Here is an 11,981-nt window from a genome sequence, read left to right as displayed (position 1 = left end):
AGACAATATGGCCAAAATTGGTAACAAAGCTCTGCCCAGCCCATTTCAACTTCGACATGATTTTATCTTTTCCTGTGTTTTATATATCGTCAACAAGAGTTTCGAATTCAAATTACCGGATTTAATTAATTACACTAAAACCTCCACAAATTAATACGCGACAGATTAATAAACTCGATTCAATAATAGTTTCCCTCGATCCCAATTCGATGAAAGCGTGTTAAATTATTAACTCGATAATTTAATAATTCACTAAATTAATAGAATTTCTCTAGTCCAGACTGTTAATTTATAGAGAGGTTTAACCGTAGATTCGTAACAATCGAAAAAATCATTTACATTCAAGCAGCGGCGAACCGCACAAGCACCGGTTGTGAAAATACGACGTAGTTTCAAACTCTTGCAGCCTCCCACCTACCGGAATCCGACCGCACATCCGATTGTAGCTCACATTCAGCCGGTCAAGACTCAAGTCAACCAACCCGACGGGCAGGCTGCCCGTGATCATGTTATGGTTCAAATCCAGACCCCTCTCAAGCTCTTTGAAAAATACTCCACTTTCGAAAAATCGAACCGGAACAAATTCCTCGAAAAATCGGCGTAAATCAAACTCGTGTTCTTCCCAAACAGGAAGGAAATATCCCCTTCCAGCCTGTTTCGAGAAACATTGATATCAGTAATGTTCGCATGCCCCATTTTTTTCGGAATCTCGCCGGAGAGCTGATTATGCGACATGTGGAGGTAGAAATCCCGCTGCCGGAAATCGGCAAACGTCTCCGGGATTTGTCCGGTGAGTTTGTTCCGGCCTAAGAAAAGGCCGGTGAGGTTCTGGAGCTGCGAAAGCGAGGTCGGAATCGAACCGGTGAAATTGTTGAACGATAGTTCGATGAGTTCGAGTTTGCTGAGTTGGCTGAGGAACGGAGGGATGTTGCCGGAGAGACGATTCCAGCTCAGATCGAGAATCTTGAGATGAGAGAGATTGGTAATGGCTTGTGGGATTCGGCCGTGAAATGTAAGATTAGTTCTTGGAGGAATACGAGGTCGAAAACCGCGGCCGGGATCGGACGGTTGAAATCAGCTATTTGCAAAACGAGGATGGTGACGCGGTCGGTTACGTCGTCACATGTCGCGACGAAGTTCCAGTCGCAGCAGTCGGTGTTCGGGTCCCCGTAGATCATGTGGTCAGGACTACTGAGATCTGTTACAATATTGAGGAGGGCTCTTTTGTCATTTTGGTGGCACCTCTCCGAAATTGCCATATTGGAGAGGATAAAGAAGATGAGCACAAATATGAAACCGTACTGCATTGTTGTGGCCATGTCTGCAATATAATTTGGAGCTTTGAATATAGAAAGATGAGAGAGAGAGAGAGAGAGAGAGAGAGAGAGAGAGAGAGAGAGAGAGAGAGAGAGAGAGAGAGAGAGAGAGAGAGAGAGAGAGATGGCCAATTGGGCAGGCAGTTTGGAGCTATATATATGCAGTGTGTGTGTACAAAGCACTTGACATAAAAAAATTGAAAGACAAGAATCATGTAATTCAAATTTTGCAAGGTAATTAATTAATTAAATTGAATATTCATTTGCATTTTTTCAGCAACGGTGGACCACACAAACACATGTTATGAAAAAACGACGTAGTTTCAAACTCCTGCAGCTGCCCGCCCACCGGAATCTGACCGCACAGCCTGTTGTAACTCACATTCAAACGACCGATATTCGACTCAACCAACGCCTCGGGCAGCCTGCCCGTAACCCTATTATGGCTCAAATCCAACGTACTCAAGCTCATCGGAAAATACTCCACTTTCGAGAAATCGAACTCCAACAAATTCCTCGAAAAATCGGCATATATCAAACTCTTATTCTTCCCAAACAAGAAAGAAACATCCCCTACAAGCCTGTTTCTAGAAACATCGATCACCTGAAAATCCACATTTCCCAATCTACTCGGGATTTCTCCGGCGAGCCGATTACCGGACAAGTCGATATAGAATTTCGGCTGCCGGAAATCGGAGAAAAATCCCGGGATTTCTCCGGTGAGTTTGTTCCGGTTCAAGAAGAGAGTATCGAGGTTCGGAAGCTGCGACAGCGACGCCGGGATTGAGCCGGTGAAATCGTTGTTCGACAAGTCGAGCGATGTTAGGGTTTGGAGGCGGCTGAGGAACGAAGGGATGTTGCCGGAGAGATGATTGAACCTCAGGTCGAGATATTTGAGATGAGAGAGTTTGGTGATCTCTTTCGGGATTTCTCCGGTGAGATTCGTCGAGTGGAGGTACAGTTCTTCCAGGTATTCGAGGTTGGAAACGGCGGACGGAATCCGAAGGTGGTTGAGATCGGCGAGTATTAGGTTGAAGAGGATGATCCGGTTGGCGGCGCCGCCGCATCGGACGATGTTGTCCCAGTCGCAGCAGTCGACGAGTGGGTCCCAGTCCCACGACGAGATGAGGTTGCTGTTTGGAGGAGTGTTGAGGTCTTACTTGATTTGTAGGAGGGCTTTTTTGTCATTTGGATGGCACCTCTCTGAAAATGCAGTGTTGGAGAGAAAAAAGAGGATGAATATGGAACAATGGAAGTAGTTCATGGCCATGGCTGAATAATTTGGATTTTTTTTTTTTTTTTATAAAATGGAAATTGAGATGGAATGTTAAATAAATTATGGTGAAGGATGATAATATTGTTATTTAGGAAAGTCAACTCAAATACTACAATTCACGTGACTTGAGAATTCCAGCGGTCTAAAAGTCAACATATAAAACGAAAACTTTAATTTATTAATGTATCATTGTTCAGCGTTTCAGACTCGTTTTGTATCGATCACTCAAAATATTTACCGGATATCTTATGGGTTTTTTTTCAAATTGTAGAAAGATAGAAACTTATTTGAACAGCAAATTTCCAAATATTTTCATTGTTTCCCTAATTAATGATCAATTGATAATCAATTGAACGTTGATAATAATATCTATTGTGATTTGTGAGTATATTTATATGGAAATATATATAATATATTAAAAAAGTTATACGTAAATAAAAACTTATATATGTTTATATAGCATATTTATAAATATACTTTTATACTTTTAATATTTATACATTTCCCAAGTTGCATGATAAACTCTTTGCATGTCCTTTGAAATTAAATATAACCTATGGTAAACTCAATAAATAATAATTTTATCTTTTTTAAGGAAATATTTATTTATAGGTGGTACACAGTCATTATTCTAAGTTAAATTTAATTGCATCTAAACCCCTTCAACCTTGATTTTTTTCTTTATTGTGATTTATTTGAAAGGGTAATTTCCACTATACCCCTCGTACTCGGCCCGAGAATCACTTTACCCCTCGTACTCTCAATTTTATCGATTTACCCCTTTGTACTTGTACAATTTTCCAATACAATCCTCTCCTTCAACTTTTGTCGATTTTGACTCTGATGTCGTTTGGTCAACTCTGTAAATTACAAAATTGCCACAGCATATACCGCGTCGTTTCGTCTCCATCAATATTGTCGTTTTTTCTTCTCCCACCACTTCACTTTCCAAGATATCCCCAAATTGAAGCCCTAACTTAGCAAAAATCAAGACCCAAAATTGATCGATTCCACCCAGTGCAAAGAAAAAAATACATGAATGTGTGAAACTTTATCTTTTCTAATCTCGAGAGTCAAAATCGAAAAAAATCAATATTTACCTCAATATTTTGACTCTTGACCAAACGGCGTCATAGTCAAAATCGAAAAAAGTTGACGGAGAGGGCTTTATTGGGAAATTGAACAAGTACATGGAGGTAAATTGATAAAATTGAGAGTACGATGAGGTAAAGTGATTCTCGGACAGGGTACAAGAGGATAAAGTGGAATTTACCCTATTTGAAACTAATACAGCATGTAGACGTAATTCGAATCATTTACACTTGATCAATGGTGCACCACACAAGCACTTGTTATGCAAATACGACGTCGTTTCAAACCCCTGCAGCTGCCCGCCCACCGGAATCTGACCGCACAGCCTGTTGTAACTCACGTTCAGACGGTCAAGATTCAAGTCAACCAACCCCACGGGCAGGCTGCCCGTAATCCTGTTATGGCTCAAATCCAACGTACCCAAGCTCGTCGGAAAATACTCCACCGTCGAGAAATCGAACCGCAGCAAATTACTCGAAAAATCGGCGTAAATCAAACTCTTATTCTTCCCAAACAAGAAAGATATGTCTCCTTCGAGCATGTTTCTAGAAACATCGATCAACTTAAAGTTCACTTTTCCGAGTTTCCTCGGAATCTCGCCGGAGAGATGATTACGCGACGCGTAGAGAAAGAACTCCCCCTGCCGGAAATCGGAAAATGTCGCCGGAATTCCTCCGGTGAGATTGTTCCGGTCCAGGAAAAGAGTATTGAGGTTGGGGATCTGTGACAGCGACGCCGGAATCGAGCCGGTGAATCTGTTGTACGATAAATCGATGGATACGAGGTTTTTGAGTTGGCCGAGGAATGAAGGGATCGTGCCGGAAAGATGGTTCAAGCTCAGATCTAGATATTTGAGCCGAGAGAGTTGCGTGATGGCGCGTGGGATTCCGCCGGTGAGATTAGTTTCGTGGAAGTAGAGTTCTTCGAGGAATACGAGGTCGAAGACGGCGGCCGGAATCGGACGGTTGAGATCGGCGAGGAGGAGGTTGAAGATGGTGATGCGGTTGGTGGCGCCGTCGCACTGGACCACTTGATTCCAGTCGCAGCAGTCGGTTCGTGGGTCCCACGCGGAGATGAGGTTGCTGTTTGGAGGACTGTTGAGGTATTTCCTGATTTCTAGGAGGGCTTTTTTGTCATTTGGGTGGCATCTCTGTGAAAATGCAGTGTCGGTGTGAAAAGAGAGAAAAAAGAGAATCGATATTATGAAGTTGACGGCGGCCATGGCTGGATAATTTTGAATTTCAGATTCTTTCTTGCATTCACATCATCACACGTGTATTTATATAAATAAAATATGTAGAGGATATTATTATCAAAAAGAAAAAAATATGTGGATGGTATTGTAAATACATGAACTTAACTCCACCAAGTATTTTTGTGATATGTTTCAGCTTTGCATGTGTACGTGGACTTTCCTCCACCCTTGCATGCATGGATAAGAGATAGTGTCTTAATTGTAATTTAAATTGGTTATGCATTCTGATTTTTGTCCCTTCGTGCTTGCTTCTATGAAATGCCAATGGATCTCCTCTTCAACGCCGGAAATGCGAACGGCCAAAGTACCTGCAACGCCGGGAAGGGTTCTCGGCGGGAAAACTCCGAGGATCAAGTCAGTTGAGGGTAATGATGGTTTTTCTTTATGTGTATATTATCGTCTATGTTCATTAGATTTTAAGAGAAAAAAATGACTCCTTTTTATAGATGTCCAAATCCCCTACTTAGAACTCCAAGATTTCCTTATTAGGGTTTTTTCCTCAATGGATTCTTGGGCCCAAAGTTTATAGTTGGGCCTTCTGAAAATATCTAATAGACGCAGTTCGTTTTTTCCTTATCTCGATGTGTGCTCCTCCTAAATACCTGTATACCGAGGTATGGATTGCCGCATCCCTATTAGGCCGAGCTTCGAGCTAGTTCCTCGGTCTGGACCAGAAAATCCGAACCGGTCCCAGAGTCACTTAGGCCGGACGAAGTAGTCTATATCAACTACTCCCCCTTACTCCCTACTTGTAAAACAAACTTGTTGTTTTTCATCGTTTTAGAGTATGGAGTATAAATACTTTAGTCATTTCATCTTTTCTTGTACACATGTCATGCTTGCATTGACGGTCCCCCACGGCACACATAGACGATTGACATGCTTGATGTCATTATTACAACACCTCAACGGGTTCTTTTTTGATAGGATCGAGGCATTCGAGCTAGATCTCAGCCGCTCGTTTGGGCGGTCATGATTGATTATATGTTTTTCTCTTTATCTATAAATACTTCCCCTTTACAAAGTTTCAAAAAAAAATTCTTTCTTTTTTTACGCCCCCTTTCTCTTGCTAATATTCTTGACGATTTGCCTTTTTGAAGGAGCTTTACTTGCCCAAAAATTCAATTCACCGAAAAAAGGTATTTCTCCCTTCTGTTTCCTTTTTTTGCCATTTTTGCACATGTCTTCTCATTCTTCCGAACCTTTTGGGCAAAAATTACCTCCTTGCCAATCTTCCGAAGGAGATGACGAGAGTTCCGCTACTGCTATCTCATCTAGCGAGATTATGCCGATCCCGTCATCTTCGGAGGAAGGACCGCGGTTCTCCTCTTCTAAAAAAACTCGGATTGTGGTAAATAAGAAAATATCTGTGGAAAATGTGTCAATTCCGGCTAAGAGTGGTTCTCCCATACCGTCTGAGGGGCGAGACCCTGATGATCAATGGGGAGCTAGTACTCTTAGCCAAGCATACCTCTCTAACTTAGTTCGTGACATAGGTTTGCCTTGCGATATTGAACTAATTTTCCCCTATAGGAACGACCAACCTCTCAACCCTCCTCCGGGCTTTAGCACTTGGTTTTCAGAGCAATTTGGTTTTCAGAGCAATTTTACTTCGGTTTATCCTTCCCCATTTCTCCTTGGTTTTCCGAGATAGCCCAAATCTGTGATGTGTCTTTGAACCAATTCCATCCCCATGCCATAATTATTATGACCGGTTTTCGCACGCTTTGTGCTTGGGCGGGTATAGTTCCTAACCCATCTCATTTTAAGAGTGTTATGGTTCTCAAGAACTCCGCCCTTTTCATGTCTCGATCTCGGCTCGTCCGAGCTACAAAGTCCCAATGCCTCCGAACAAAACAGATGGATGGCAGGGGCATTATTTTTTTGTTAGAAACCTTGTTGATGCCCCTTATCTACATCCTTGGGTCGTCACTCTCCCCGAGAAAAAGAAAAGTAAACCCCTCCCTGTTGATGATTGGTTATTGAAAATGATTACTCATTTTCAGCCGAGCTACGACCTCCATGATACTCTTACGAGTTTTCTGCCGATACTTCGTCATTTCAATTTCCATGACAACGGGACGCGCCCATTAACTCGGGCAGATCTAGGTGGGTATAGGTGTTGTTTGTTCGTTATTGTCACATATACCTCATTTTAGCGATCTACATATACTTTTCTTTTTTCTGTTCTCCTCTCCTTCCCCCTTTTTTTTATCATTGCCTTGTGGTGATTATTCCATTGATAGTCTTACTTTTTATTGACAAATTTAAGAATCAAGAGGATGTTCAGAGGTAACAAACCCGCAACTCGCCCTACCGGACATGAGCCGGGCTTTCATTCTTCTAACTTCTAGCGTCCCTTGGCGGCCGACTCCGGGAGAAAACCTTGGAAGAAGTCACCACTAAACCCAAAGCTTCTAAGAAGGCTTCTGGGGTCGTCCGTCCACGAGGTGGGGTCCGTATAGATGACTCAACTTTTTCCACTCCTTCTTCAACTGCCTTAGTGGTAGCTTCCTCCCCACCTCCGCTCGCCACTGACGAGGTCCAGGGAAAGGGCCTTCTTCGAAGAAAAGGAGGACCGAGCAGGCCCTTGTCCCAGTGGGCCCTCATCCTCTGCTTGACTTTGCACTGCATTTGTGTCAGAATGCTGAGAATGCGATTACCACATGCCGAGCTATTGCCTTTCCCCAAGATCTGGCTTTCTACCGCCAGATGAGCAAAGGCGATCGTTTGGAACTATTGATGCATAACATAACCCAGGTAACTCAAGTTTCCTAACCTCGCTTATTTTTCCCCATTGCATAATTTTTTGACTTAGCTTCTCCTATCCCCCTTTTTTTTTTCTTTTTTTTTGTAGCAATTTGCTATTGCTTTTTTTGGTCCCTCGGGTTGGGACGACGTCTCTCGTGAGGCTTACGAGAACCAGAAAAAGGAAATAGTCCAACTCCGAAAGGAGGTCCGAGTTCTTAAAGAGAGCTTGGCATTAGGTGAGTCCTCAAAGATTGCGTTGTTCGCTGACGTGATGCGAGAGCAAGAAGAAAAGAAGATCCTCCAGGCCGAGAAAGACTCACTGTCGTCCCAAAATGCTGAGCTCGAAGAGAAGTTGAAAGTACTCACCAATGAACTCTTTGAAGCGGGGCTGCAGGTTCTTCTAATTTTAACGAGGGCGTGAAAGAGGGACATTGGCTCCTCCCGGGATCGTCTAAGAGTTTTCACTTCATGCAGGAGTTTGTGCGGCGGTTCTTCTATCGCCTTTAATTTGGCGCTCTACCACATTCTCCCGAGAAGCGTCCAACTTGGCTCGCCATTTCTTCTCTTCGGCTGTTACCGTTAATCATCAGTTTCAATCTGACAAAGATGATTACCTTCGCTTTATATTTAGTATAGATAACATGTTCACATATATGGACTTACGGACTTATGGATGTATGTAGCAACTTCATTTGCACCACTTGATTTATCTGTTCAGCTCAATTTAATCGACTCGTTTGTATACTTCAAATTGTTTGCTTGGCTCGATTTAACGACTCATTTATATAGCTCGATTTAACGACTCTTTTTGTATATCTCAACTCATTTGATTGGCTCGATTTAACGACTCATGTGTGTAGCTCGATTTAACGACTCGTTTTGTATATCTAAACTTGTTTATCTGGCTCGATTTAACGACTCATAGCTCGATTTAATGACTCGTCTTGTATATCTCAATTAGTTTATCTGGCTCAATTTAACGACTCGTTTTGTATATCTCAACTCGTTTGACTGACTCGATTTAACGACTCATATATATAGCTCGATTTAACGACTCGTTTGTTCGATATTGTGATGGCTAAGGAATGAACAATAGAAGTTTTTTTAACGTGGAAACCCTCCCAAATTAGGAGAGAAAAAACCACGGGGCCTAGCCCAGCTCGTAAAAATATGCTTTAGTAGACGCAATTTGTTCTTTCCTTATCTCGATGCGTGCTCCTCCTAAATAGCTATATACCGAGGTATGGATTGCCACATCCGTGTTAGGCCGAACTTCGAGCTAGTTCCTCGATCTGGACCAGAAAATTCGAACCGATCCCAGAGTCACTTAGGCCGGACGAAGTAGTCTATATCACCTTCTGTAATTCATTATGACTAATGATAGTCCATATATATATATAAATAGATGACACACAAAATGGAAATAATATATCGTAGCTTTCATTAGCACAATTCTACTTTCTTCTTCTACTACAATTTTCTTTTATATTTTAATTCTTCAGCATATATACTTATACATAATTATCTTCAGTTTATTTTCTATATAATCTATAAGTTATATTTTATAACATATGATTTAATATTATAGTAATAGTGTTATTAGATGTGGTAAACGAGCCGAGCCGACTGGTGAGTTCGATGAGCCGGCTCGAAAAAAGCTCAAACGCGGACTCGAGTTTTTCGAGTTCGAGTTTTTTGATGAGATGAGCTCGAGCCTGTTTTTAGTTGATCATGAGCTCACGAACAAGCTCGTGAGCCTTATATTTATTATTATTATTTTTTTTGTACATTATTTTTTATTTAAATAATTTATAATAATATAAAATATTATAAAAATAAAATATAAATATTAAAAACATATATAATTACAATTTATTTTTTATTTTGTAATTTTTTAAATAATTTTTAATAATAATTACAAAAATATTTATAAAAAAAAAAAAAGTCGGGCTCGAACTCGAGTTTTTTCATGCCAAAAGAGACAAGCTGGGCTCTTTCACAGCCCTAAGTGTTATCATGCATTTAATATGAAAATTGCAAATTAATTATCTTATCCAAATCTATATTACGATTTCGAGTTTTGATGTACAAAAAAATATGTGATGTGAAATAAATAAATAAAGAATCAATTAGTGATCCATCAACTTCAAGCACATGGTGTATATATTTGAGAAATAAAGTGTGAGGCCGACAGTGTTTGGTCTGTTTACAGCATTGAAAGGTTACTTTGCTTATGGTCCAAATATACTCGAGACAAGATATTTGATGGACTACCTTAGATCTATCTTTAATTACTATTGTGGTTCTAGGCAATGCAGTAAAAAAAAGAATCGGAACCGAGTCGGTTAGGCATCGCTTCTAATGATTAATCTATGCAACGGTGATTAATCGACGATAAATCGGAAAATAAATTGGTCTTTTAAATATAATGTAATATAATTATAAATATTATTTGTAAATACTTCAAACGATATGTAAAAATATATTTAAACATTATTTATTCTGATTATTTATATATCATAATTACATAATAAATTTTTGATAATAATAAGATCATAATATATTAGAAATCCTTACAAAATAAAAATAAAACAAAAATCTTGTGCATCTAAAATTATACTCGAACATTGCAAGCATATAGCATTAGGTCCTTTAGAGCTAAAATTAACACTAACAAAATTAAAGAAAAATATAAAGTTATTTTTTTTATTAAAAGCCTAGTGTTTTTTTCATTTAAAGAAAAAACGATATTGACTCATTTTTGCCACCAAAGTTTGACTCGCCTCCAAGGTTTGACCACCTCAACCCGCCTCAGACCACCTCGGACCGTCTAAAACTGTCTTACATGTAAAAAGCAAGTTTTCAAAACTTTACACGAAAATAATAAAGGTTTCAGACCGCCTCCGCTCCATAGACCGATTAATCGGCCGTCTCGACCGATTTTTAAAATACTTGTTTTAGTACATAATTGTAGTACTTTTAGACCTCGTTTGTTGCCAATATAATATTAGTTAAAATAAGATTAAATAATCTAATGAATATCCAGTTATTATATCGAACTTGAGAGGACCAACAAAAAAAGTTCCCTAAAGAGTAAGACAAGAAAAAATAAGTCATGATAAGATAATATTCGCGGGTCGACCCGAACAGTTATCGAGAATACTAAACATCAAACAAAGTCGAATTATTTAGTTAGTCATGACTAATTTTCGCAACTAAACGAAGCCTTGAGATTTAGGACCGTCAATACTTATAAATTTATATAGGAAAATATAAGAAAAAAATGTTACTAAACTTTTATGCACATTAGGGTTTGGCGTGATTGCCTTTAATTATAGCACCGGTCGCACCCTTGGTTGGGCAAATAATAATGAAAACACTTTTAAATTTTATATGAGATGAAATGATATATATATATATATATATATATATATATATATATATATATATATATATATATAATTTGTATATGGATTTACCGTTCATATACACACAAACACACACCTATATTAGTGTGTGTAGATCAACGATAAAAAAAAAAACCAGTATAGCCGTCATCGGATGTAGTATAGAAATAACTAGGGTCAATTTGGACCAGCCACTATGCAAATTGCAAATTGATCTTAGGGTAAATTCCACTTTACCCCTTTGTACTCTGCCCAAGAACCACTTTACCCCTCGTATTCTTAATTTCGTCAACTTACCCCCTTGTACTTGTACAATTTTCCAATACAACCCTCTTCGTCAACTTTTTTCGATTTTGACTCTGACGCCATTTGGTCAAGAGTCAAAATATTGACGTAAATATTGATTTTTTTCGATTTTGACTCTCGAGATTAGAGAAGAGAAAGTTTCACACATTCATATATTTTTTTCTTTGCACTAGGTGGAATCGATCAATTTTTGGGTCTTGCTTTTTACTAAGTTAGGTGTTCAATTTGGGGATATCTTGGAAAGGGGAAGTGGTGGGAGAAGAAGAAATGACAATATTGACGGAGGAGAAACGACGCGTTATAGGCAGTGGCAATTTTGTAATTTACAGTGTTGACCAAACGGCGTTAGAGTCAAAATTGACAAAAGTTGAAGGAAAGGGCTATATTGTGAAATTGTACAAGTACAAAGGGAAAAATCGATAAAATTGAGAGTACGAGGGTATAAAGTGATTCTCAGGGAGAGTACGAGGGTAATGTGAAATTTACCCTTGATCTTATCCTACTTTGGTTTGTGTTGTCAAATGTGTGACCCCATTTCCAATTTGAATTTGAATTTGAATTTGAATTTGAAATTGATG

The 11,981-nt window shown here is 39.4% G+C and overlaps 1 protein-coding gene and 2 pseudogenes across 2 annotated transcripts; all 3 read right to left on the bottom strand.

The window, feature by feature from the left end:
• Nucleotides 1-205: 205 nt before the first annotated feature.
• LOC105955178 (polygalacturonase inhibitor-like) lies at nucleotides 206-1,374 on the bottom strand (annotated as a pseudogene).
• Nucleotides 1,375-1,534: 160 nt separating this feature from the next.
• Nucleotides 1,535-2,609, bottom strand: LOC105955216 (polygalacturonase inhibitor pseudogene; annotated as a pseudogene). The gene has a single exon (XR_016033983.1). The product of XR_016033983.1 is annotated as a polygalacturonase inhibitor pseudogene (transcript).
• Nucleotides 2,610-3,671: 1,062 nt separating this feature from the next.
• On the bottom strand, nucleotides 3,672-4,993 carry LOC105955214 (polygalacturonase inhibitor). The gene has a single exon (XM_012978920.2). It carries the CDS (start codon nucleotides 4,904-4,906, stop codon nucleotides 3,905-3,907), a length of 1,002 nt encoding a protein of 333 aa, XP_012834374.2. The 5' UTR covers nucleotides 4,907-4,993; the 3' UTR covers nucleotides 3,672-3,904.
• Between the last annotated feature and the right edge of the window lie 6,988 nt (nucleotides 4,994-11,981).

This window comes from Erythranthe guttata, chromosome 10, assembly GCF_056151865.1.
Source record: "Erythranthe guttata isolate IM_541 chromosome 10, IM_541, whole genome shotgun sequence".
In the NCBI taxonomy this organism is placed as follows: domain Eukaryota; kingdom Viridiplantae; phylum Streptophyta; class Magnoliopsida; order Lamiales; family Phrymaceae; genus Erythranthe; species Erythranthe guttata.
This window is presented reverse-complemented; position numbering and strand designations above follow the sequence as displayed.